At 39.8% G+C, this 27,207-nt stretch overlaps 2 protein-coding genes across 2 annotated transcripts; one reads left to right on the top strand and one right to left on the bottom strand.

Annotated features, from left to right (window-relative positions):
- Positions 1-2,044: 2,044 nt before the first annotated feature.
- On the top strand, positions 2,045-8,198 carry LOC309695248 (glucosamine-6-phosphate deaminase 2). The gene is made up of 7 exons (XM_082515788.1): positions 2,045-2,138; positions 2,492-2,630; positions 2,725-2,826; positions 4,391-4,573; positions 6,131-6,315; positions 6,986-7,160; positions 7,651-8,198. The coding sequence occupies exons 2-7, from the start codon at positions 2,507-2,509 to the stop codon at positions 7,707-7,709; spliced, it is 828 nt and encodes a 275-aa protein (XP_082371914.1). The 5' UTR covers positions 2,045-2,138; positions 2,492-2,506; the 3' UTR covers positions 7,710-8,198.
- A 5,304-nt stretch (positions 8,199-13,502) lies between these two features.
- Positions 13,503-26,818, bottom strand: gabrg1 (gamma-aminobutyric acid type A receptor subunit gamma1). The gene is made up of 9 exons (XM_082515771.1): positions 26,583-26,818; positions 22,898-23,058; positions 21,496-21,563; positions 20,735-20,955; positions 20,400-20,482; positions 19,535-19,672; positions 19,240-19,392; positions 17,453-17,652; positions 13,503-17,361 (listed from the first exon to the last, which is right to left on the bottom strand). Exons 1-9 carry the CDS (start codon positions 26,618-26,620, stop codon positions 17,080-17,082), a joined length of 1,344 nt encoding a protein of 447 aa, XP_082371897.1. The 5' UTR covers positions 26,621-26,818; the 3' UTR covers positions 13,503-17,079.
- Positions 26,819-27,207: the final 389 nt, after the last annotated feature.

The raw sequence follows: 27,207 nt of genomic DNA, 5'->3' as shown, positions 1-27,207 counted from the left end.
GATCACAAACATCTTACCACTGTTCTCGCTAACAACCTGTCTGCGCCAAGTACTAAGTTATGTTTTGTGATTAAAACACTTAATTCACTCAATGACATATGAATCAGTTTATAACTTGTGTTTTTTTGTGAGTGTGTGATTTTTAGTTGATATAATTTCTCTCTCCATTAAAATGAAACTCCCTTCAAAATGAGAGATTCTTCATTAATTAGTGTGTGCTCTGTATGCACTCACATAAAAGAGGGCATTTGATGCACCATTTAACTCTTCAGCACAAAGTGGATTGTGTTCTGAGTACTAACAGACTTTGCTATTAAAATAACAGCAAAATGCAACACAGTATCCCAGTATTTGTGTGTGTGTGTGTGTGTGTGTGTGTGTGTGTGTGTGTGTGTGTGTACACATATTTTACAAATTAAATAGAGTAAACAATAAATAAAATATATAAAAATATACAGAGTTGAGACATGTGCAATCCTAAGGTTTGGACACACACACACACACACACACACATAGAAAAATATTTAGTATACACATCCAGAAACGCATATACTATTATATATTGTACATATATTTATTAGTTTCAGATGTAGCCATTCTTGTATTTTGCTTGTTTACATTATTGTATTTTGCACAACTCTGTTGCTTGTGAAGCTCGCACACAAGAATTTCACTCACATGTGCTGTACCAATGTACCTGCACATGTGATGTGACAATAAAAGTGATTTGATTTGATTTGACCTTTGACTGTACTGTACGTGGTTGTGGACAGATGGCTACAAAATCTCCATGTACACAAACTAACTTTACTGTATCCCATTTATGTAAATCTAAATTTGGTCTCACGTTTTGCGGAAGCCAATGTGCTCAGCCATTCACTCTGCTTGATGTCAGCACTGGATGCTACCATTTAAATGTGAAATCAATTAGTGCAGAGGTGTCAAACTCAAATACACAGTGGGCCAAAATTCAAAACTGGAACAAGGTCGCGGGCTAAAGTTAATATTTATTGGAAAAAAAATCTTCCTCCAGATATAAGAATGAATCTCTTCTTATGGACTCAAACAAGTTTTGCTGAAAAACTGAATATGGAACAAGCAAAGCTTAATACTAAACAATATATATATTAGCTGTATAATACCAGTAGGCCAGCTCTAATAGTAATTTGGTATGGCTTCGCGGGCCAAATGTAACTAGGCTGCGGGCCAAATTTGGCCCGCGGGCCAGAGTTTGACACCTATGAATTAGTGGAACCACAAGTTGTCTTTTCTTCTCATTGTTTCTGTTGAGTGTAGTAGTTTCCACATTCAATGTCTCCTATGTTTGATGCTGGGAGAGGGAACAAACCCTCTGGGTTGGGGGTTGTGTAAGTCCAAGCAGGTCTTAAAATCTGCCAAATGGCAGATTGTGAAAGTTGTTCTTATTCTTTCTATGGAGAATTATTTCTTAGCTTTATTGTAATCAATAAAGATATAGTAAAAGAATTCTTGAAAACAAACTTTCTTACTGGAAAGCCTAATGAGTACTTCCAGGTGATGTTAAAGAATTACCTCGAGCTAACATAATGGTCACACAACAGTGAAAAAACTCCAACCACGTGGGGCCCGTGTAAATGTGGAGGATTGCATCAGAACAGTTATTAGTGTCAGATTTTTGGCAAATGAAAACTTCAGATCATCAACAATAAATGGTAAATGGCTTGTATTTGTATAATGCTTTACTCAGTCCCTAAGGACCCCAAAGCGCTTTACACTACATCCAGTCATCCACACATTCACACACTGGTGATGGCAGCTACACTGTAGCCACAGCTGCCCTGGGGCGCACTGACAACGTGATGTTGGATTTTTGAGGCGCAGGTAAACACGGACTGTCACCAGTGCTGTTGACCAGCAGGGTAGGAGATCCACTGAGGCAACGCCCGAGAAGTCAAAGGAAGAAGATGGTGTTGAGAAAAGACTGCCAGCATTATTCAGTGTAAGAAGAATATTCACGTTTGTAACACTGCTGCTAGTGTTTCGATGTAACATGTTTTGGTCCACGCGGACTTCCATATGTTCCACACGTATCAGCTGACGGGCAGATGATCACGTGACGATCACCTGCTTCCTGGTCTGACAAGCGACAGATTTTGCAGGTAACCTGTGTTATCGCTCTAATGTTAGACGCGTGTTAGCTGCGGATTTGTAATTCCCGATCCTGTGCGGAACATTTCCGAGACTGTGCAGTATTACGTGTACACACCACTACACGTGAAATATTCCGCTCCGGTCGACTTGCTTCACTTGTTAGCATTAGCAAGTACTTCCGATCATTTACTAAAGTATAGTTTTGGACACTAATGACTGTTTGTCATTGGCCCTTTCTGCATAGGAATACAGACAGATTGTTCAGATACAAATATTTATCGGAGGAGGCATTTGAAATAAGCTAAGCGCACACTTAGTAGTTTTTACTTTTCCAACTTGTATTTTTCTCACACACACTCAGTGAGAGCTTACTACTATGAGGCTGGTCATTCTCGACGACTATGATCTGGCCAGTGAGTGGGCAGCAAAATACATCCGCAACAGAATAGTCCAGTTTAAGCCTTCTGCTGACAGGTTCTTTACTCTGGGCTTGCCAACAGGTGAGTAACAACAATACCCATGTTGCGAAAAATGAGTCCTGCAATGTGAAGTCTGTGTTTCCCCTCTAAGTAGGATTTGTCTCATTTCTCACAGGTAGCACTCCTTATGGCTGTTACCAGAAGTTAATTGAATACTACAGACATGGTGATATTTCATTCAAATATGTGAAAACGTTTAACATGGATGAATATGTCGGTGAGTTAAAGGATAACTGACTCAGCTTTTTCCTCAGTATTAGTTGTGCAACTCTAAGTGGGCTCTTTGGAGAAAGTGTTTTTGAGGTGGGGCCGTGTACTGGGAGACAAAACCAGAATTTCAGCAGTGTAAACTAGCAGCTTTGCAGCTGGCTCAAGTCTGGTGACAGTGTGTTAACTGTGACTAATGAGCTGCATTAAAGTTGATATGTCACAGTTGACAACAGAAACAAAAATGTTACAGCCAGTTTTAAAACGGGCCCACAGACGTTTATCATCTTATCAGTAGTGTTACAGCATCACAGGCTCAAATCAGAACCACTTGATTCTCGGTTGTAACCCTCAAACACTTACCTAAAAGCAGATAACGCATAAAAGGAAATGGCATCAAAAGAGTTTGTTGCTCTATAAAAAGCTCCCCATAAAGCTTGGATATCATATTTTTCATCACTGATTGGAGAAAATAGACAAACCGTGGGTTTGTCTTCAGCTCTGTATGCAGGCTGATAACGAGTCGGTGCTCTGCTGAGCCAAACATTCCTTTAACCTTAACTTGAAATGACCTTCTTGAAATTCCTCATAAATAAAATTTTAACCATTTGGGGAAAATATTCATAATTGATACTTGCCTATTGATATTTATTTAGACTCTTTCTCTCTGATCACATCCTCCACTGTGTCTATTAGACCCCATTCCTACAATGCTGCTTAATGCCGCTTGCATGCGCAGCACCTATGCCGGGGCCTCGTCTCGGTAGGACGTGCCCGGCCAGAACAACTTATCCAGGAGGCGCCAGCCTTAGCTGTCTCCTTTCGATGTCGTGTAGCGGCTTTAGTCTGAACCCCTCCTGAAGGACTGAATTTACCCTGTTGCTAAGGGGAGCCCATCCACCTTTCAGAGAAAGTTAGTTTCCTCTGCTTGTATCTGCGATTTCATTCTAATAGTGTTAACAGAAAGATGAGGCACAGATGAACAGATTTATGCAGCCGTCTCGCACCAGATGGCAGGAGACACAATAATTTAGTGGCGTTGGGCATCAATTAAAATGTTAACAAATCTCCATATTAGCTTATCTTAATTGGATCCCTGTTAAATCCAGAATTTAATTTAAAATCCTTCCCCTTGCATACAAAGTCCCATTTTTTTTATGTTAAGGACCTCATAGTACCGCATCACCCCAACAGAGCACTTTGATCTTAGGCTGCTTAAATAACCTCATGATCAGGTTATGTGTTCAGCTTAGGTGTCAGTGGTGACTTAGCCAAGTAAAAAGAGACAGTTTCATGACACAGAAACATGTGACCTCGAGCTCAGAACTGCTCACTAAACCATTTATTTCTCATTGTAGTCCACCATCAGGCTTAACAGGACTAAAATACTCAGTAGCTTTGGGCTAGCAGTAACAGAATGTACTAACATTAGTAAGTTGTATGAAGAGATTTTCATCAAACTGAGTGATCAAGAGTGATACTCTACACGATTAGTTACTTTGAGCTATTTATTTCTTTTTCATTCGGCTTTTCTTACTAATTTCACTCTCAGTAAACACGTTTTTGCTGTTCAGGTCTACCTCGTGCTCATCCCGAGAGTTACCACTCCTACATGTGGAACAATTTCTTCAAGCACATTGACATTGATCCAGCCAACGCTCACATTCTTGATGGAAATGCACAGAACTTGGAGGAGGAGTGTCAGGCTTATGAGCAGAAGATCGCTGAAGCTGGAGGAATCGAGTTGTTTGTTGGAGGTCAGACGTGTGGCTTTTGATATAGATTGCACAGCAGTGCTGCGTGGTATGCAAACTATTTGTGAAAGTGTTGTGACTGCAGATTGTGGCTGTTTCACTACATTATTATTATTATTGTTGTTTCTATCTCTGCACAAGTGGAGTGGCGTTTTTCTGTTGGGATATTATTAATATAAGTAATACACCAATGGTATACAAAGAAATAAAAGATAAACCCAACAGCTAAAACAATAAAAAATCTATTCTTGGCTTCCTTTTTCTTCGATTTGGAGTTCTAAGCTTTGGCATGACTTAACCTTTGATTAGAAGGAAAACCTGCTAGCTTAGAGTAAACTGTACCTTTGCCACATCTCGTTCGCTGTTATTGTGCAAAGTTGCCTGAACTCAAGGCAGTTGTTCTTTTCTGTGCTTGAGTCGATCACAGACAGCTCCTCATTTGAACTGTTTTTTTCGTTTCTTCATCATCCATCAATATTTACTCTTCTTGAATGTAGCAATGTTTATGCTAACGTGCTAGATAGCATTACTTGTGTGCTCAGTGGCCAGATAATTTAATATATGGTCACTGGGCACACCGGCTGTGGCAAACTCCTGTGAATAAGCGAGCAGCCAAAAATAGCTTTATCGTTACAAATTGTTTGGTTTACAAATTCTGTGTTCCATGTTGTTTGCTCTGTTGTTAAATTTGCATTATGTAAGTAAGTAAAGTTTATTTATTAAGTGCTGTATGGCTGAAGCAGTTCATGATATGTGGAGTCATGTGACCGTGGAGGGCTCTGAAAGGATCACTGAAGTCCGCATGTGTCACATGAAGCCTCGCAGCAGCATTGTGAACCATCTATAGGCAATCCAAAGATGATTTGCTCAGGCAGAGGAATAACAAATGACAGTGATCAGAGCGAGATGAAAGCATGCGTAATCATTTCCATTTGACTTTGAGACACAACATATTCACGACGGATGCAGCAGCGCCCCCTGCACAGCCATCCCGCCCCCAGACAGGGTTTAGGAAAGTGGGGTGGAAGAAGACCCACCTGCTCTCCTCCCTGCTTGTCTGTTATAAAGTGGCCTGTTGGTTGCATGTGTTGGTTTGCCTTAGTGTATGAGGTGTTAAGAGTGTGATTGAGGGGATAGATGCAACACAAGCACGAGCACTCGATGCGCCTCTTAAAGCCCTCGAGATCTGAGGTCCACATAAATGCACTGTACTTTTTAAAAAGAGGGTCAATAACAGTCTGATTAAAATGCGTAGGGACACAGCCAGGCGTCAGAGAATGAGTAATTCTCTTATGAACTCAGGGTCAGATGGCGTAAGAGCTTTTTGAACAGTAAGGTTGGCTGATTGTGGCAAATAAAAGGTTTGAATTCCCTCGGCCGCTGTAGATGAAATTAGAAAAATATGTAGCCCTCGCATCTTTGTCTGTGTTGTTAAAGGAGTGAAGTAGTTAGAAAACTATGTGCAAAATTTCACCGTTGCAGCACCTACTACTATGTCATAGGGATCAATTCATTTCATTTTATGCTCTTTACCACATGCTGTTGAATTTTGTTCTGTAGGTATTGGTCCTGATGGTCACATAGCATTCAACGAGCCTGGCTCCAGCCTGGTTTCCAGAACGAGAGTGAAAACCCTCGCAAAGGACACCATTGTGGCAAATGCTCGTTTCTTTGGCAATGACCTCTCCAAGGTTCCCACAATGGCTCTGACTGTTGGTGTAGGAACTGTCATGGATGCCAAGGAGGTCAGATTAAAGGGCACTTATTTCAGTCCTTTTTTTGTCCTGTTTACACACTTTACATGCAAAATATTTGCACAAATTTTACCTCTTGTGTGTGTAAAGGCCTTAAGAAAAGCCAGCACGCAGAATTTTGACAGCGAATATTTTACCAGCTGATGTTTATTGAGACTGTTTCTCTTCTGTAAGGGCTACTCCGTCTCAAGTTGCAGACATTTTCTACTCGGCCGTCTCCAGTTTGTACAAAAATGTTATCGTGCAAAAAATTTGAACATAAATAATAAGTGCTGTGAAACTTTAGCTTCATATATCAAATACTTGTCAAGATGTACTTTTTGAAAAATGCTCCACTGACCTTCTTTCCAACCCTTTTAAACTGCAAAAGTTTGAACATTACTATCTCCAAACTTCCAACAAATCACTACAAACGGACGTTTTCACTAGTCTCTCTCACCATTAAAGACGAATCAGGATCTAATTTGGGATAGGTGCATTAAAAACAGTGTCTATTGTATTTCATTTATATATGAAAAAAGTCCAGCACTCCTGTCACGTACTCGATCACACACGAATAACAATTACAATATAAAGTTGCTTGAATAACCATGGTTGTGGCTGCTGCTAAATATAGTCATTTCAGTACAATAAAACTTTAACACACTTTTCCTCTGCTCAGGTGATGATTCTTATCACGGGAGCACACAAAGCTTTTGCTCTCTACAAAGCCATAGAGGAGGGAGTTAACCACATGTGGACAGTATCAGCGTTCCAGCAGCACCCACGCACCATTTTTGTCTGTGATGAGGATGCCACCTTGGAACTCAGAGTCAAAACTGTCAAATACTTCAAAGGTACCAGTCACTCCTGTTGTGTGTGCCTGTTTCTAATACCTGCTTATTTTTAACTAAAAAGCTACAGTGCAGGTAACTGATTAGAAAAATGCTAACTGACTTAAATGTGTACCGTAAGTACAGGTATGTGAACCAAAAGGACTAAAATGTCATCCTTAAAGCGATCAAACAATTTAGCTTTAGCTAACAAATGATAAATGGGCTTGTTCTTATGTTTCTCTACCTGACTGCTTTATACAACTTTCCTCATGCAACATATTTAAATATGTTGAAAAATGCAAAAGCTTGTAGAATAAAATCAACAATGTGTGGAAAACCTTAACTAGTACATTTTTTTTAACACACTTGTGTTTAAATTTAGCTACACAAATAGACCGAGAGCTGCAAACTTACATATTTACTTATATATGCTTAGCATTAGCTTAGATATTTGACAGGCATTGAGTCCACATCCCAGCAGTTTGTTTTACTCTTTTCATTTTTGTTGTAGGTTTAATGCATGTCCATAATAAACTGGTGGACCCAGTGCTCAGCATAAAAGACCAGTAAAGGAGCCAGTGAATAAGGAAGACAACTGAAGGTTGTGACCAATGATTTCTGGATTCAACATCTGTTCCACGTCTGAAGAGCTGGTGTTTGAGTCCTTAACTGTGCATGTTGCTTATTCAGAAACTTACTTTGAATGTTATTCTTTTCAGACTGTTACTGATTATTAGTGAAAGGTCACTGTTCATTTATGTTGCGATGTAGTTATAACACAAGTTTACCTATCCGAGGTGTTTTGTTTAATCTTTAACTAATTAAAACTAGTTAATGTTTAACTCGTTTTTTCAGGATTACTTTTTTCTATAAAGTAATGACCATAAACAAAACGCCCAAATTTGTTTGGTGGTTGAAGCGAACCTAGACTCTTTGTCCATATTTATTCCCAAAGTAGAAGGCAACAATGTGCGGACAACAGTTCAACAAAAGAAGCAAATGTGATGTGTATGTTGGTCAAATCTTGTCAACCAAATAAACACTGTACATGTAGATATATTTTAGGGTCCTCGTCAATTAATTAAAGAGAGCCTGTTACTGTCCAACAATAATTATCGGTCGGTGGATTTGAGTGTCTCACATGTGGATACTGTGAGTGGTTTTGAGGTGATGTTCCCAGTGTTTGAAGACTGAGATATGGTTTAATGCTCCTGTTAGAAAACCTTCTGTTGGGATGATTTTCTTTCACACTGCCAAAGAACAAAAATTAGTGTCAAAGTGAAAAACTCCACCCAGTTTTCTTTTACAAGGGGTTCATAACATGTGTCCCAGACATGTAAGGTGTTGGTTTCATACACTTACTGGACGAGTGTGTATTCCTATGTAATTAATTAATGCTGTTACACCTGAGTGTACTGAAATGCAGTGTGACTGCAGCATAAATTAAATTTGTCCTAACTTTACTTGAAACACATTCTTGTATATGTGCTTCACAATAACGGCTGCTTGACTTTTTGCTTCATGGTAAAATGGCCTGCATTTGTATAGCGCTTTTCTAGTCCCTAAGGACCCCAAAGCGCTTTACACTACATTCAGTCATTCATGGATCCGTCTCACTTGGATGTGGCCTTAGAAGGCAAGGGCCTGTTTCGTAGGTGGCCTATTGCCTAATCTGATTACGCCTCATAGCAGGATTTTACAAATGTCCAAAGCCTTGGGTTGGGCTCATACATCAGTTTTGATTTGGTGGGGATAATTAACAAAAGTGACAAAACATATTTTTATCACAGCCCTGATCACTTGACCATATATTGATACATACAAAACTACACATTTATACCTGAACATTGATATCACCATATGGGAAGACAGAATCACAATATAATGTCGGCATATATGTCATGATCTTGGTCTAAGTGGTCTTGTGTACCCCTACCACACGATGTTCACAGTGATTCTACAGTTGTTTACCAGCAGAATAGTGTAATGTAACAAGATGATTGAACTGAATCTGTGTTTTTTAAGTAAATTTGAAGACTATTTTTAAAAAAAATGTATTTATTACACCCAAGGTTTTATCATTGATATTGGTTCTGTCTGTTGGACTTTGGGAAACACATACATAAAATGAAACGATATGATATGATACACTGCTGCTCTGTCCCATATAGCCAGTGGTGTCAACCAAAGGGAGAGGAATTTATTGCCTTTGGGAGAGCAAAGAAGAGGATCCCAGACTTATATCTGTAGCTGCCTTTGTTGATTTACATAATTTGTTTAAAGAGCAAACCAGCAAATGACCCAAAAAATGGTGTTAATGGGTCAAAAACACTTGGCCTAGGTGTTGCCAGTGTCAAATCAAATCAAATCACTTTTATTGTCACATCACATGTGCAGGTACATTGGTACAGCACATGTGAGTGAAATTCTTGTGTGTGAGCTTCACAAGCAACAGAGTTGTGCAAAATACAATAACGTAAACAAGCAAAATACAAGAATGGCTACATCTGAAACGAATAAATATATGTACAATATATAATAGTATATGCATTTCTGGATGTGTATACTAAATATTTTCCTGTGTGTGTGTGTGTGTGTGTGTGTGTGTGTGTACACATATTTTACAAATTAAATAGAGTAAACAATAAATAAAATATATAAAATATACAGAGTTGAATATGTGCAGAACAAGTGGCATTTATATACAGTGTGGAGTGCATAATGTTGAAGTTCCAGTAGTGAAGCTGAGGTGTCTATGACGTGTTCAGCAGTCTGATGGCCTGGTGGAAGAAGCTGTCTCTCAGTCTGCTGGTACGGGACCGGATGCTGCAGAACCTCCTTCCTGATGGAAGCAGTCTGAACAGTTTATGGCTGGGGTGACTGGAGTCCTTGATGATCCTCCCCGCTTTCCTCAGGCACCGCTTCCTGTAGATGTCTTGGAGGGAGGGAAGCTCACCTCCAATTATCCGTTCAGAGCACCACACTACTCGCTGGAGAGCTTTGCGGTTGTAGGCGGTGCTGTTGCCGTACCAGGTGGTGATGCATCCAGTGAGGATGCTCTCAATGGCACAGTGATAGAAGGTCCTGAGGATGCGGGGGCTCATGCCGAATCTTTTCAGTCTCCTGAGAAAGAAGAGGCGCTGCTGCGCCTTCTTCACTGTTTTGTTTGTGTTGCCCTAACTATAAGCTAAAACTATAAGTTTTAAACCTAATCTTAAAAGTAAACAGGGTGTCTCTTCCTCTGAATCCAACTGGTTCCCATTACAACTTTTAAATATGCTAGCAACCACAAGTAAGAGGCCAACAAGTGCTCAGCATCTCTGGGAACTCCTTCAAGACTGTTGGAAAACCATTTCAGGTGACGAAATCCTGAAGCTCATCAAGAGAATGCCAAGAGTGTGCAAAGCAGAATCAAAGCAAAATAATCTAAAATATGAAGCATGTTTTGAGTTATTTCACACTCTTTTGTTTACTGCATAATTCCCCATGGGTTCATTCATAGTTTGATGCCTTCAATGTAATTATTCATGAAAATACAGAAAACCCATTAAATGAGAAGGTGTGTCCAAACTTCTGACTGGTAGTAGAATAGAATAAACCTTTATTTTCCCACAGATGAGAAATGTGGGTGTTACACAGCTTTTATAGCAAGGGGAATATAAAATATAAAAGGAAGACACAAGGTGGTCCTATTTACATAAGCGATTGAAGTTCGTACATACAGGTAACAATGTACAGAATATGTATAGAAAAACTGTACATAACTATATATAAAATGTACAGTGAAACAAGCTGATGAGTAGGATGACCATGTTAAACTGTGTAATTTAGTCTGACAGCTGCTGGTAAGAATGACCTGCGATAGCGCTCCTTCCTACACTGTGGGTGCAAAAGTCTACTGCTGAACGAGCTGCTCAGTGCTCCTGACCAGTTTGAGTTCCCCCCTGTCCCTCTCTGCCATTCCACCACTCCAGCAGACCACAGCATAGAAAATAGCAGACGCCACCGCAGTGTCGTAAAACGTCCTTAGGAGTGTCCTGTTCACCCCGAAGGATCTCAGCCGCCGTAGCAGGTGGAGACGACTTAGACCCTTTTTGTAAAGTGTTTGTGGACCAGTCCAGTTTGTTACTGAGGTGAACACCCAGGTATTTGTTCTCCTCCACCATTTCAATGTCCAAACCCTGGATGTTCACTGGTGTAATAGGAGGTGGCTTCTTGCAGAAGTCAGTCACCAGCTCCTTCATCATGCTGGCATTGATGCAAAGATGGTTCTGTTTGCACCAACTGACGAAGTCGTTGATGACCCCCCTGTATTCCAGTTCGTTTCCCTCCGACACCCGGGCCACAATGGCGGCGTCATCCGAGAATTTCTGGAGATGGCAAGTGTCCGTGTTATAACTGAAGTCTGCAGTGTACGGGGTGAAGAGGAAAGGGGCGAGCACTGTTCCTTGTGGGGCCCCCGTGCTACAGACTACCACCTCAGGCACACAGTCCTGCAGCCTCACATACTGGGGTCTGATTCTTATATAGCGCTTTCCTACTCTCCTGGAGTTCTCAACACCACATGCCTCATACACCCTTTCACACCCACTCACATCACTTCTAAACTCAAGTGCAAACTAACCAACATTCACACTCCGATGAACGCATCGGACGGCAACTTGGGGTTCGTATCTTGCCCCAGGATATTTGGCGTGCAGGCTGGGGAAGCCAAGGATTGAACCACCAACCTTCCAATAAGTAGCTGATTTGGCATTATTTGAACTGAATTAAATTTCTCTCACTGGAGCCGTTAATGTGGCAGTCCTTTTGAGATGCAATTGAGAAGCTTTTCCAGCAAGACACTGCTGCCATTGCTGGTCAGTTTGATGCTGTTGCTTTGTCTGACTTGTCAAAGTATTAGTATTTAGTATTTATTTATTTATTGTCATTGTCAAGAACAATGAAATTGCGTTTGGGGCTTCCATACAACCCAAAAAAAAGAAGAAAATAATAAATACCCCTTAAAACCCAAGTGTACATATTTAACCCAGTGTGACTCCAATGCAATAAGACAAAGCTGGCTCAGGGTTGCGGGATGAGCATTCTAAGCAGAGATGCCCAGACCTCCCTCCTCAAAGTCATCTTCTCCACTTCTTCTGGTGAGACACTGAGAGATGCTGGAGAGATTATGTGAACCATGACACATAATCTCTCCAGCATTTCTTGAGCTTCTTCCAGGGTTTATATTTCCAAAACACCTCACCTAAGAACCACCCTAGTTAATGTCTCAACCACCTGAACTTGTCAAGAAACCAACAGAATGATGGACCTGTTTATTTATAGACTAAGTGGACAAAGAAAATCCTTGTCTGTGATGCTGTGATATCATCAGAGAGATGACAAAGATTTTACAGGTTGTCCAAAGACATGCAATCAGTCACTAAAGCTTACAGGGATCAGAAAATGCTGAGAAGTATACACAGAAACAGGTTAATTCCAGTACTAGACTGGCAGAAATCAAGCAAACCCTACATGACTGAGGCCTGACACAATGATCTGATGATGACTGACTGTTTGCTTCAGTCTTAAGAGGCCAGAATAATAACCTGATGAGCAACGGGTGAGCTAATCAGCTGATCTCTTACAGGTGAGCAACCGACAAGGAAGTGGAGAAGCCTAGGTCTTGGTCCCCCACATTATAACTGTGTTCTGTGGGAAACAGGCGATGAGAAAAGAAAGCACAGGGCTGCATTTTATCAATCATTCTCTGGGACAACACTGCATCTACCCCAGAACCTGAAGCATCGACCTCCACAGTGAACTGCAGAGAAGGACCCAGTTGAGCCAGAAACAGGTAAAGACGAAAACCAATGCTTAAGGCTTCCTGGGCTGAAGTCAGGTTAACGGAGCAAAGATTTTTGTATAGATCCTGATTTTTATTCTGGCCCTCACCACCCGTCACCTTTGGCATAATAAGACTTTGAGATAATAATGTGAATAACAAGATAAAATAAGATTAACAAGAGGAACCCAGAGTCTATAGCGCTCCTCTTGGCAAAGCAAATGTGTATGACACAACAAAGTCCAGAAGTGTGCTCCTGAAACTGCCGGACAGGACAAGTTTAAAAGAAAATAGATAAACAATTTTATATAAGGAATATCATCAACAAAATATTCAATTGCATAAACAACAAGTTGTTAACTATCACAAGAAGCATGGCTAAAAGTAATTGTGTGACTGGAATAAATACACGAATTCAGTGGCAGGCTATGAAATACTGATTGAAAAAACATGGTTAATACTGACTGACAGTTTCTCACATGATAAACATTAGTGAGGTTTTCCCACTTCAACATCCAGTCATGTAAAACCATTGGAACCGTTTTTAGGCACTGATTTATTTTGTCACAGTGTATTGAGATAGTAGCCACAATACAGTATGAGCAACAATTACAGAGAATGGCACTGTATCACAGATGTGTGCTAGATGTGTTAATATGGCTTGAGTAGAATGAACATACAGCTCTATACCAGTCTTCCTCTCACAATGCTCATGATCACACAACATGCTTTGAGGTTTCTGGGCTGAATGAAAACAGCGCTTTTTTTTTTAAAATGAGCTACTTTACAAAACAATGCTGTGGAAAATATTATTCAATCATTAGAGCAAATATTTAGGTAATCATTCCAGGTATTTGTAAGCAATAAACATTTGTTATATTTGTTTTAATAAATAAAAAGCATTGGAATCATCTTAAGTTACAAGAGGGGTGTGTTGAAGCTGTGGCGAATGAAAGACCATCACATTTTGTAGACCCTGTCTCGCCATAGACAAGCTATCAGTGCTAACACTAAAGACACAGCTTTGACAAAATGCACACTTTTTTATGAACGATTAGTAATCAAAAGCAAAATATCATTTTATCTCATCAGCACTATATTGAAATGCAATCTGTGGTATTTAAAAGCACTGTCATGATGAGCGTCAGGCCACAGTTTGGTAAACCATGTATGTCATTTCCTTTTGGTACAGTAACAGGATTATAAGGCTGCATCAACTTCTGCACTGCATTCTTTCAGCTTTTAATTATTTTGACCTGAATCAGCAAAAATGACATATTTGACTTCTATAGAAGATCAGAGACTTCTGCTTGATTTTTGGTTTCAGAGTTCGAACGTCATTACTAATGATCTGTTATCTAATTATTTACTGTTTTGTTAATACTAATAATTGCAGTAATCCTTATTTTACATAATTTGGTTCGATCAGTGACGGTTAACTAGAAATGAACACACTTTAACAATAACTACACTGTCAATGTTTGCATAGTTTACCACTTCTTTGTCTTCTTTGAGAATGACATGTCTATTGACACCTTCGAGCGAGTAAATCATCTTCATGTCACCTTTGTCAGAACAACTGTGTTATGGCTATAAGGAAACGCTATGGGCAAGGTTAAGACTACTGTGCATGGAGACCTGATTACATTTGCAGCCCCCCCCCCACACACACACCCCACAGCAAAACAAGACATGCACAGAATTTATGCAAAGAAACTAAAGTGTAACATTTATACACAGTATTCTACTAAATGTCATTTAATGTTTCTTTGGTGTATCTGAAAATGCACTAAACTATTATCTGTAGTTTTCTTATGGGAGAGTTTGCTGTAGCATATCTATTCATATTATCTCCAAGTCTGACGTTTTAAAGAATAAGAATGGTCTGCCTAGCAATATAAAGCGACTGTTGTTGTAATTTGGCGCTTCATGAATAAAACTGAATTGAATCTGACCTTTGTTTTAATCTCTTTTTGCTTTACCAGTTCTATGCAGACACATAGTATGCGCTAGCATAACTAGTATATCTGTGAAGGTTCTCAGTCATCCAGGTCGTCGTAGTCTTTGGAGCTCCTTAAACCATAACTAGTACATTTATTAAGAATGAGTATTTTTAGGAATGAAAGCTGCGTCCTTCAACAGTTACATGTAATTCTCAGTATTTTTTCATAATGCTGTGAGTTCATTTCAGCACTTTGTGTTTGCACATTTGTTAAACAGTAGGAAATTACCCAATCCTAAATGTATTAGTACACACAGTCATTGTTTATATAAAATCCAATATCTTAACACTGGCTAACATCACCACAATTGCGTAGTACTGAGCCCTTTTAAAAACAAAGTTTGAGCTTCATGATTTACATTATTTGTCGCAAATTAAAACTGCAGCGCTTTTTTTGACGTGGCTATTTGAAGTAGCAACACTGAATCCAAAAGTAGTTCTTTAACAGTGAATCTTCAAGCAAAGGCACCGCCTTCTCTTTCCTCTTCTCCATCTGACATGTTTCTGTTGGTGCTGAGCACGATGGTAGGAAATGCTCAGGTACTGGCCATCAGGTATACGCTATTTTCACGAGGCATTGTGGGATACTTTGATGGCATCATGAAGAGAAATCTGTCTTAAAATGGTTACGAATGCGTACAATATGATCCACAAGCATAAACTAAGACTTACAAATGTGTGCAGTGATTTGTGTGTAACTTTTGTGGACTCACTAATGCGCAAGACACAAATATGAAGCACGTGAAACTATTTTACAAATGTGTTTAAACCAAATCTGAATAAATACTGATTATTTTTCCACAACTTATTACGTTCAGCTCCTGTGTGGTCACATTGCTTTGTGTCTGTATGTGGAGCCACACTTGTGAGTCTGCACAAGTCCCACAGAAATCGCTGATTTGTAAATCTTAGTTCACGCTTGTGGATCATATCACAACTTCGTAACACTTTCAAAGGTAACTTCTCTCCGTACTCCAGACAGCAAATGAGAAATTTACTGTACAGTCCAATATCCAGCAAGTAGTGAATGATTTTAGCCATAGCCCTAATTTTGATTTGAGTATTGCAGAACAACAGAAGTCCAAAATATTAAGATCATCATTTTGAGAACAGGAGTCCAAATTTCCACTGGCGTGACTTAAACAGTGATATATGGTGAATGGTGCTTTCTACCTCACTGCAAAATACATAGCTACAAGATTTATGAGCCTCTGTCATCTCTGAGGAAAAATAGGAAACAAAGCAAGCTTTAAGTAAAAATCTTAAATTGTTGAAAGCTGCCATTAAAATGTTGTTGAAAATGTTGTAATTCTAAGACAATATTACTGAAAATGTTTCAGTACACTTTGCTCTTTGTCATGTGGCAAAAGTCACGCTGTGTTTTATACGCAGCAAAAATGTATAAAAGGAAATGCAAGTCTAGTTTGATTCTTCCTTTAAATTCAGAATTGTGCCTTCAGCAGTGCATCATCTTTATGATGTTATGATATAAAATCAGGCCTCTGTAAAAACCACCGCTTCTCGACAACTCAACGTTTGGCCAATACTACAAATTTATCCTTCCTAGATTCTGAGCAGAAGCTGGTCCAGTTGATGCTCCGGTTTTTCAGCTATTTAACGACTAATGACCAACAGGACCAGACATTTCTCAAACACACTGCTGATATTTCAAATATTGGCTGCTGACCTGCTGACAATCAGGTTAGTTATATGATAAGAGCTACTGGCTTTTCTAAAAGAGTTAAAAAAATCTAATAGTTTGCCATTATATATTACAGCTACAATGCACCTTCTTCTTCCTACTTTACAATGTCAATAGCACAGTGGCAAGGAATAAACAAACTATATTAAAAAGTGACGCCAAAAACTCCTCCGTGTTCTCTCGAGTTTAACCCGTGCAAACATTTGATGTAATTCCAAATGTCCACAACTATAGCTTCAATGAAATTCAGGGTTCTTTTCCTATTTTGACTTTTGCATCTTGCTGGAATCGGACGGCTGGTAACAGTAAGCCGTTAAAATGACTACCTCCTATTTCTAACTATATACAAGTAGCTCAGTCTCTGGGAAATTTTGTATATGATACACTCCGGTTGTCCTTTGAGGTGCCAGTTTTATAAATATAAATAACCTATCCAATAAACCAGATTGAAAAGGCCAAAAGCAGTAGGAAAGAATATTCGTGAATAAGAATCGATCTTGGAAACTCGCACGTGCACCCTGTTTTCACGCCAGGCACCTGAACGGCAGTCGTCAAAGCAGCAGAAGAAGCTGGCACAGTCTTTTCCATCTAAACACTCATAAGCGTAATCATCCTCCCCGTGATAGGGTACAATGTTATTCATCTGCAACAGCGACGGGCCGGGCCGGATATTCACCATGCTTGATGCTTTCTGCTGTAGAGGGAACACACACAGTCATTTCCCCGTGTTAGTACTTGATGCTGTGGCTCTTTAATGAAGAAGGGATCAAATAAAAATCTGGTACCTGTGTGTTGCTGGCTTTAGACTTCTTTGTCTGCCTGTTGCTGGTGAAATAGTGCAGAGTGCCATACTCCATCAGAGCAGCAAAGGTGAAGATGAAGCAGACAGAGACAAAAAGGTCCATGGCGGTGATGTAGGAAACCTTTGGCAGGGACTTCCTGGAGATGGTACTGAGAGTCGTCATGGTAAGCACTGTGGTGATGCCTAAAAGGATTGAGACGAATTTAGTGGTAGAATATCAGTCCTACAAATATTCATGAACACATAAAAACAAGGTGGTTTCAATGTTGGACTTGTTTTTAGCTTGACTTGAACGGAAGAATTGCAGTAGTATAAGCAGCAGCACCTCGTAAGACTTAAAGACATAAAGGAAACTTCTACGTTGCAGAACAGACAAGTAATATTTTTAATGTGTATGCAACATCAGCCTTTACTTGGACATTGTTTCCTAACTTTGTCCAAAGTAAAACATAACAAATATTCATTTATTTGGTTAAATTACTTTTCGTTAGTCATCTAAATTATGACAGGATAAAGAAAAGGAAAAATAAAAACACATATATGTTATTCACCTAATTTATATGTAATAGCTGAGTGTTCAGTCACTATTGTGTCCTTTTACTATATCACTGTGAATGCTCCTGCTCACGAGCACATGGCACACATGATAAGAGACAGGGGAAGTGAAATAATATGAACTGAGTTTACCACAATGCTTCCAAAGTTTCTAAAGAATTAGCATAGCAAGAGTGGAAGCATACAAGACAGAAAGCTGATTCTGTTCAACATGAAGCAGCATTTTCAGTGGTTCCATCATGCATTCAATGACCGCAGGTCTTCCCAGCCTTAAAAAAGTAAATCTGCATAATTACCAAACTGGCACCAGTGACTAACACGTGACTAACACGTGACTAACACGGGCCATGAGGTCAGTTTCATGATCCTTAATATACAAATTGCCATAACCATTGATCAGTCTTTCCACATAAACGGCCTCCTTGTCTCCCTGCTCAGACCAGCAGGATGTGAAAGAGTCCAGTAAAAATACAAAATAGTACTTTTACTGGAGTATATTTTTACACTAGTACTTCTACTTAAGTACAGCATATGTGTACTTCTGCCATCTTCACCTGTTAATTCAATTCAATTCAATTTTATTTATATAGCTCCAAATCACAACAGCAGTCGCCTCAAGGCGATCTATAGATCAGTTTTTAAGTTTTGACTCTCATCGTCCACTGGAATATACATTGGGTGGGCGAACACCATCCCCATAGACGCAGTGAGCACAGAAGAAGGCATCATATCAAAAAGACCCAGAGGATAGAGTGTATGCTGTAACCGAACGACCTCTGGCTATGACACGACACAGAGCACGACCTCGTATGGCCGGGTCTATCAGTGATGAGGATGTGCTGGACAGGGACGCTGGTATGAGCAGTGATGAAACACTTACTCCACTGAAAAAGCAACGCAGTAAACAACTTTCAATTTAAGACTGGCTGATTGTGAAAAATAAGGTTACGTTTATTTATTGGGCAGAGAGTATGCAATCTTCCTTTTATAGTCCTGCATACCTTAAACCAGTAACACCATCACAGGGAGAATACTTAACCCTCAACTTTCAGATATCACAGACCATAATGTGTGCTGTATAATTTATAGTAAGAATAGTCAAAAGCTGATTGCAGCTCATTATATAGAAATATTTCAAAGATTAAAGGATATTACAGTAATTTACAGAAACATTTACAGCCTGATTTTATCTGTGCCTGAATTAAATGATCAAACCTAGAGATGTTCGTGCTGGGACGGCGTCCTTGTTAATCCAGAAGGAGACCCAGGATAAAACCACAATCATGCTGCAGGGGATGTAGGTCTGGATGGTGAAGTAACCCATTCTCCGACTCAGGTCAAAAAAGATTGTCATGATGACATATTCCCCTGAAAGTTTAATAAATGAAGGGCAAAAGCAAATTCACGTGACAATGTTGACTCTCTGCTTTCACAAAACAACGACAGCTTGTAGCATAAGATTAAAGTCAACTTTGATACTATGATAGTGAACTTGGTTACAGTCTCTAACCTGATTGCGTGTGTGCGACATCAGACGTGTTCCTCAACCCCACAAAGGCAAACTGGTAGAGTCTCCAGTACCGCTGGTCCGCCACCTCTACTGCTCGTCTCTGCCACCGATACATGATCTCGTTTTTAGGATAACCATCTACAGCCCAAACATAAACATACCTAAACATACATAACTGTGTTTTTGACAAGAAGCTCCACCTGAGGTGTGTATTAAAAAAAAGGAAAAGTCTTTATACATTCATCTGACTTCTATAATGTTTACATGTTCGAAGGTTTAAATGATTCAAAATGCACATTTAAGGATGTCGTTCTAATACTTCTAAGGTTATGGGTTACATGTTAACAAAGCTTAAGAAAGGCCTATGTTTAGGAAATACAATGGCTCCGATTAAGATAAAAGCAAATATCAACTTTTATTTGCATTGACATGCTCAGACTTCATTAACAAGATAAACAAAAAAGTATGAAAAGCTGTTTTTACACCAAATGTCTGTAATGCGTTTGTCCTTCTTCTAGCATGGAAGAAGCGAAACTACGAAGAAGATTGAGACAATAAGAGATGAGCAGCCAAAGCACAATGCAAGTGACAAATGAAGGATGAAACGGACAACGTGACAGCACAGAAAAAAGTGCATAATTCATTAAGTCTGTCCAAGACATGGGACTGTGTGGCTTCCTCTCTCTCCTGGTGAAGTAGATGATAGATTGGCACAAGCTTAAAGTAGCCAGCCTCAAGCAGATGGGGCAGTGGGCAAGGAGAGGGCGAATAAAGGCTTAGTCGGTATGATTTTCTGATAAATTACAGAAACTGCAGTTGAGATGACAGACTCAGCAATGAGAGGGGAATATGTTTGACCACCTACAGCTTGAAAACTCCAGTGGACACGAGTGCTCATCCATTGGAAAGTTATGCAGCTTAAGGTAACACTCCGCATTTATAGTCAACCTGACAGAAACAGAATTATGTCAGAAAAAAAAAAAAAATGTCGGAATTGTTTTTCCCTGCCTAATAGTATTAAAGTCACCGTATGTCTTGTCTTTATTTAAGAGCGTAAATACATAAAAAACTATCAGACTTTGACAAATTGGATTCACTTAAAAGAGAACTACATGACAAAAAGCAGATGTACACACTAAAGCTGCACAAATGACAAATACTTTCAAAGACGTTAGCAAACTGGCTACAAAACTGTCCTACCTTAATGTGTACATGACTCTCCCATTGCTCCACAACCTAAGGAGGCGGTTGGGAGTAGTGATCCAGTGGGCATTTGATTTTCGGGAATTCCGGAAGAATGTGTCAGGAATCCATATTTTGCCTACCATGTTACTGTTGAGCATGAGCAGCTTCATTGAGCTATTGAACTTCAGGCGGCTGTCATACCATGTCTGGGCAAAGAAGATGTCAATTGTGTATTCCTGCAACAGATGTTGGGAATCATGCAAACAAACCAGAACAATTTTTAAACAGTTACTAGAAGAATTTGCTTTTGCCACCTCTATAATGTGTTGCATATTTGACTCAGATGTTCTCTTATCACTTCTCTTTTTTCACTGAGATGTTATAAAAATGACACAAGTTTGTTCAAATGCCTTTGAATGACTTTGATGACACGTTGACCATAGAGAGTGAAATCAAATGATCAACATTCATTAAATAAGAGTTAAAACTGCTAAATAATTAAATCAATTACAATCTTAAATATTGAGATTTCCCCTTAATAAATTGTTGGCACTGTGAACCACGTTTCACTTTATTTAAACAGAGTTTTCAACAAGGAGGACTCTTCCTCAGTGGGTTGAAGTTGAAAGCCATGGAAAAATACTGTTAGGGGACTTCTTTGAAAGAGCATTCAAACTGTAGCATGAATACAAGTTGTCCAGATACTGTTCAGGTTTGTAAAGACATTCAGTAACCCTGGATAAAGAATCTAGAGATATGTTGAGAGGCAGGCTTACCATGTTGATAGGGTCCACTGGTCCAATGCTGTTGACATACACAGCTGTTTCAATCACTGTGGGCCTCACTGAAACACAACAAAGAGATATACTGCACATCACTGATTTGGAGGTGGGGGTGAAGTTATGTTTACTGAAAGCGTGGTCAGAATTGCAGAAATGATGGAAAATTATTTGACCTTTTCTAAGATGTGTCTTAATTTAACTCTAAACAGCAACTCTCGTGTTTGCATAAGATGGAAGATCAAAGATTCAATTCAATTTTATTTATATAGCACCAAATCACAACAACAGTGGCCTCGAGGCGCTTTATATTGTATAGAATAATACAATAATACTATTATTCTACTATTATTCCAAAATTGCCCTGAAGATCAACTCTGCACAACCTGACAGTGGAAGAGAGAAGCCAAAGGGGAGCTGATACTCACGACAGCACACAAGTTCATATGCTGAGCGACACTATTTGGCGAACTATATTCTTCACAGACTTTACTTATGTAACAGTAATGAGGTGACTCGTTACTCTTACTGAACTTTTAATTAAAAAAGAAAGAAAAAATATTTATCATTAAATCTGAATTCATAAGAGTCTATCTAAATACTTGTGGAAGCATGCAGTGCAGACTTAATCACTCTATAATTGTCATGGTTCTGGGTCTTGGATCCAGTGTTTCTGGACATTACTGCTTATTAAGAATATTCTATGTGATTCTGAGGTTCATGGCCTTCGGTTCTTAGTAATCTTAGAGTTCTTCCTCAGTCCTGTGTTTAGTCAGCCTTGTCTTCATGTTGTTTATCTCCTGTCTCCGTGTTTGATGTTCCCTTTCTGTCTTCTCAGTCAGTCATGTCTGTCTTTTCCCCCGGCTCTCACTGTCCTGCCTGTGTCTTAGTCTTTGTTTATCGTACTTCCTGTTTTATTTTGACAGTCTCTTGTCCTGTGTACACTGTATCCTGTTTTCTTCCCCCTGTCCTGTTGGTCTGTATCAACCCCAGCTCTGTTTCCACCTGTTGCCTCCTCTCATTATCCTGTGTGTATTTAAGTCCTCAGTCTCCTTCTGCTCGTTGTCATGTCGCCCTGTTTGTCGTGTGTTCCCATGTCTCCTGTGAACGCTGTATTTCCCCTCATAACCTCTGAGCCTCCTAGTTCTCTGTCACTAGTTCTCTAGTTTTTTGGTTGTTTCTGTTAGTCTTTTTGTATTTTTGTTTGTAGTATGGTGTTAGAGCAAATAAAGTTGCCTTCTTTAGTTACTCCCTTTGTTTCTAAGTGCATTTGGGTCCAAGCTCTGCCTGCCACACAGTGTCACATGACTTAATGTTGTAATATCTTTATCATACAATGAAAAGTCCCTTAAGATAACTATAATTGTGAATTTAGGTCAGCTAAATTGAAGTGATGTACCTCCAATGTCAGGCCGTAGTTTGTTGTCATAACCTTGCAGCAGTTTATTAAGGATCAGCGTTACATCGCTCTCATAGACCTTTGGTGATAACACCCAGGTCTTATTTATGGGTACATCTTCATAGTCCTCTTCGTCCTGTTTACTGGGTCCAATAGCTGAACTGTGGAGGAGAAAACATTGTGAAAATCAAACACACACACACACACACACACATATACTACCAGCAAAACATTTGGACACACCTTCTCCTTTATTGGTTGGTTCCTTATTTTTACCACTTTCTACATTGTAGGTACACACTGAGGACATTAAATATATGACACAAGATATAAGGAATGATGCAGCAAAGAAAAATGGATAAAAATGTCTTATGTTTCAGATTCCTGTAAGCAGCCGCCCTTTGCTTTGTTGACAGCGCTGCCAACCCTCAGCCTCTCAATGAGCTTCATGATGTCGTCACCTGAGATGGTTTCACCTCACAGGTGTGCCTGTCAGGGTTTGTTTGTGGAAGGCTCTGCCTCCCATTCTACTTTTAACCCTAAGAAGCACAAGTAAGTCTGCAGTCTGGCAGCAAAATGCTCAATTGGGCTGTACTATCAGGTCTTCAAGATAAGATGGGGCCTGATTATTCAGTACCTTGTATGTGAGGAGCAGGATTTTAAATTTTATTCTGGATTTAATGTAGTATATTATAGGGGTATGGGAGAAATCTGCTCTCTTTCTAGTCCCTGTCAGGACTCTTGCTGCAGCATTTTGGATTAGCTGAAGGCTTTTCAGGGAGTTTTTAGGACTTCCTGATAATAATGAATTACAGTCGTCCAGCCTGGAAGTAATAAATCCATGAATAAATCCCCAGCAAACGGTATGGGGACTGTAATTAATTTTAGATCACTTTAATAGTTAATTGCATACTGAGCACTCAGAATAAAATAAGTACAAAAGTTGTTGAGAGTTGTTTGTGCAGACTTAGTGGAAGGCCAAGTGTAGGAACTTAGTACGTAGCCTGAAGCTGATGACTCGTGAGCTGGAGAGGAAATGGCGTGTCACAAATTTAGAGGATCATCAGTTAGCCTGGAGAAATAGTTTTGCTGCTTTATAAGAAAGCCCTCCGCAAAGCCAGAACATCTTACTATTCATCACTGATTGAAGACAATAAGAACATCATAATCATAACTGTAAGCTGTTGGAGTGGGAGGCTCAATATAACACAGTAGAGAAAAAAAACTGGGTATTCAGTGGTCGGGGTCCTCCACTGTTACCTCCTGGTTACCCACACTTCACTCCAGTGGCCACACCACATGAAAGCTGCACCCAGATCATTCAGTGGTCTCTCTGAAGTACTCTTTCTGCAGTGATTTGGATTTACTGAAGGCTTTTAAAGTAGCCTAGAAATAATAACTGCATGAACTAGCTTTTCAGTATCACTCAGAGACAGAACGCTTCTCTTTTAGCAATATTAAGCAGATAAAAGGACAGGGGTGCAACGCAGTTGTTTATTGAGCAAAATCTCTCACAGGTTAGAGTAACGTTATAGAAACACTATTACAATTTTAGAGTAAAGCACAATTCCTGAGCTTCCACAGAACTGTTACACATATTTTTTGTTTGTTTCTTTATTTTCTCTGTTGCTTTTCAATCTTCAGTGCTCCCAGTTTGGGTGAGCCTGGGTCCACTAGAGTCTTCAATGATTCACACTCCAATGGATGCATCAAAGAGCAACTTGGGGTTTGTATCTTGTCCAAGGATATTTGGCATGCAGACTGGAGCAAACAGGGATTGATCCACCAACCTTCCGATTAGTAGGTGACCTGTTCTAATACCTGAGCAACAGCCACAAATATCCAGAATAAACAAATATCCAGGACGTCTGTCATCTCTGCTAAAATATTGCTAAAGTTGGACCTATCTCATTCAGGCTGCTGGGAAACATGACCATGCATTTGTTAATTCTAGGCTGGAATTCACAGAATCCCGACTATGGTTTCTTACAGACTGCTCCTTTTAAAAGACTTTTATTAGCAGGCTTTTCTAAAAGTTCCCTGAAAGTTCCCATTGTTGCAATTTCTGACCTTTTTCTTTCAAATAGGCTTTATAACACACGCTCACATCCACTCTCTTTATCACTCACAAACACACATGCACCCACACACCAACACACACACAGTGAAAATATATATTTGCTTGTGTACCTTCCTGTTTTGTCTTTCAGGTGTCGTGTATTGCTTGTGAGTGCTTTGTTACAGATCCAGATTGTCTGTTTGCTTCCTCCTGGATTTTCCCCCATCACCATTCTTTTCTCTCTTTCCTCTCTCCACTTTTTTCTCTTATCTTTTGCCAATCTGTTCTAGACCCACTGCCTGCTCCAGCATAATATCCACACAGACAATAATATGGATAATAACACAACCAAAACATTACCAAGAGGAGCCTACAGAGAGTCTACGTTGGCCCTGTTGGGAAATATGTTTGGCACAACAAAGCATTTAGACCATTAATCTGCTTGCTACAACTGCTGGACAGGACAGGTTAAAAAAAAGTTCCCTGAGAAGACTTCAGCTGATCCAAAACGAGTGAGAGTGGGATAGATATCCTTTTTTATTACTCTGTGTTAAATCCAGAATTGTTTGTAAAATGATTCTTCTCATATACAAAGTCCTGAATAATCAGGCCATATCACGTCTTAAAGACCTGTTAGTATTGCGTGCTAACAGTAAAGCATTTTGTTCTTAGACTTCAGGCTTATTTTTGGTTTGGTGAGTTTCCAAAAGTAGAATGTGAGGCAGAGCCTTCAGCTATCAGGCTCCTGTGGAATAAGCTCCGAGCTAGGATTTACCGGACACGCCCTCTCTACTTTTAAGAGAAGGCTTAAAACCTTCCTTTTAATAATACTTTTAACTATACTTATGGACCAAGCCTCATTTTTGTAGCTAAAGGCTTTAGGATGCTGGAGGACTTCCAATGATGCATTGAGCAGTTATTCAGTTCTCCACTCCCCTCTTTTGGCGTCTGCATTAATTTTAATCTTCTGTCTCTCTATGCTCTCGTTTCTTCTTTTCTCCTTCCTACCAAACCCCAACTAGTCACAGTAGATGGATGCGGCTCCTTGAACCTGGGTCTGCTGCACATCAACTGATGAGTCTCTCTCAAATATTTGTTTTTACCTTACAAAGTCCTTAAAGTGACTGTTTCAGAGAACTGGTGCCAGGGTTGTGTTAATAAAGCTGAAGTTGATTCAGAGAGTCATGACATAATTTACACCTTGGTGACAGAAGTCCTGAGTATTAAAAGTCTTTTGCGTCAGTCCAAGAACTAAATAATCAGCTATGTGTTCACGAAGAGCTCCAGGATATTCTACTGATGTAACAAGGCAGATAAAGCCTTATTACCTTCTCAGTAATAAACCTGTATGGAGGTCAAATAAAAATCTATTAGACGCGACTGAGAAAAACGCTGAAATGAAAGCCAAACTGTTTTGCTGACAAATAAGGATTATTTGCGCTGTGGTCTCCTCCAACACCACAGCTCAAATAGCATCCTGCTATAAAACCACCACAAGAAAAACGCAGCGGATTATGTCGAGGACAGAGCGCAGAGGCGGCGACATCTGCAGCCATGATCTCAATTCGTTTGTCGGTGTTAACTCGATCGAGACATTGCTGCTCATTTGCATCAACACACACTTACCAGACACCCAGAAACACGTAGAGCAGCCAGTGATACATGTCTTTGTCTTGCGCTTCTCTGAAAAGCAGGAGTTTTATCCTCTCCTCTGGAGCGAAGCACGCAGCGCTGTCCACGCCAAAAATGGAAATCGCGGAATTTCGTCAGGTCGCGTATAAATCCTACCGATGATGCTCAGTGTAGCGACGGAACAATGTGAGATGGGTCCATGATAAGTGTGGAGGGGGAGGAGGCTGCTGCCAAAGAGCTGACTCTGCTGTAGTTCATCTGCAGTGGTAGCAACAGTGTTCTGATAGATGCTGCGCTGATAGCCCAGCGGTGTCACGGAATCATCCGTCCTTTTGGATTAAATGATCTAAAACTTAACCGTTTTACCACAATGCCTCAAAGGACAGGTTTTGTTTTATTGTATTACACTACAAGTCACAATCAAGGCTTCAGTGCATGTTATTCTATACACTCGAAGCCTTTATCTGCCCACACACTCGTTCACAGACAGATGCATCCAATGCGTAATGAGCTTTAGTGGCTAGATCAAGGACATTTGGATGTGGGTGTAAAAACAGGGATCAAGCCATCACATGACTGGGTGACCTCCTCTGAACATCAGTCTTTCTGAAAGGAAGAA

Source organism: Aulonocara stuartgranti (assembly GCF_965226115.1).
Source record: "Aulonocara stuartgranti genome assembly, chromosome: 19".
NCBI lineage: Eukaryota > Metazoa > Chordata > Actinopteri > Cichliformes > Cichlidae > Aulonocara > Aulonocara stuartgranti.
The sequence above is the reverse complement of the archived record's forward strand: the minus strand, read 5'-3'. Positions and strand labels throughout refer to the sequence as shown.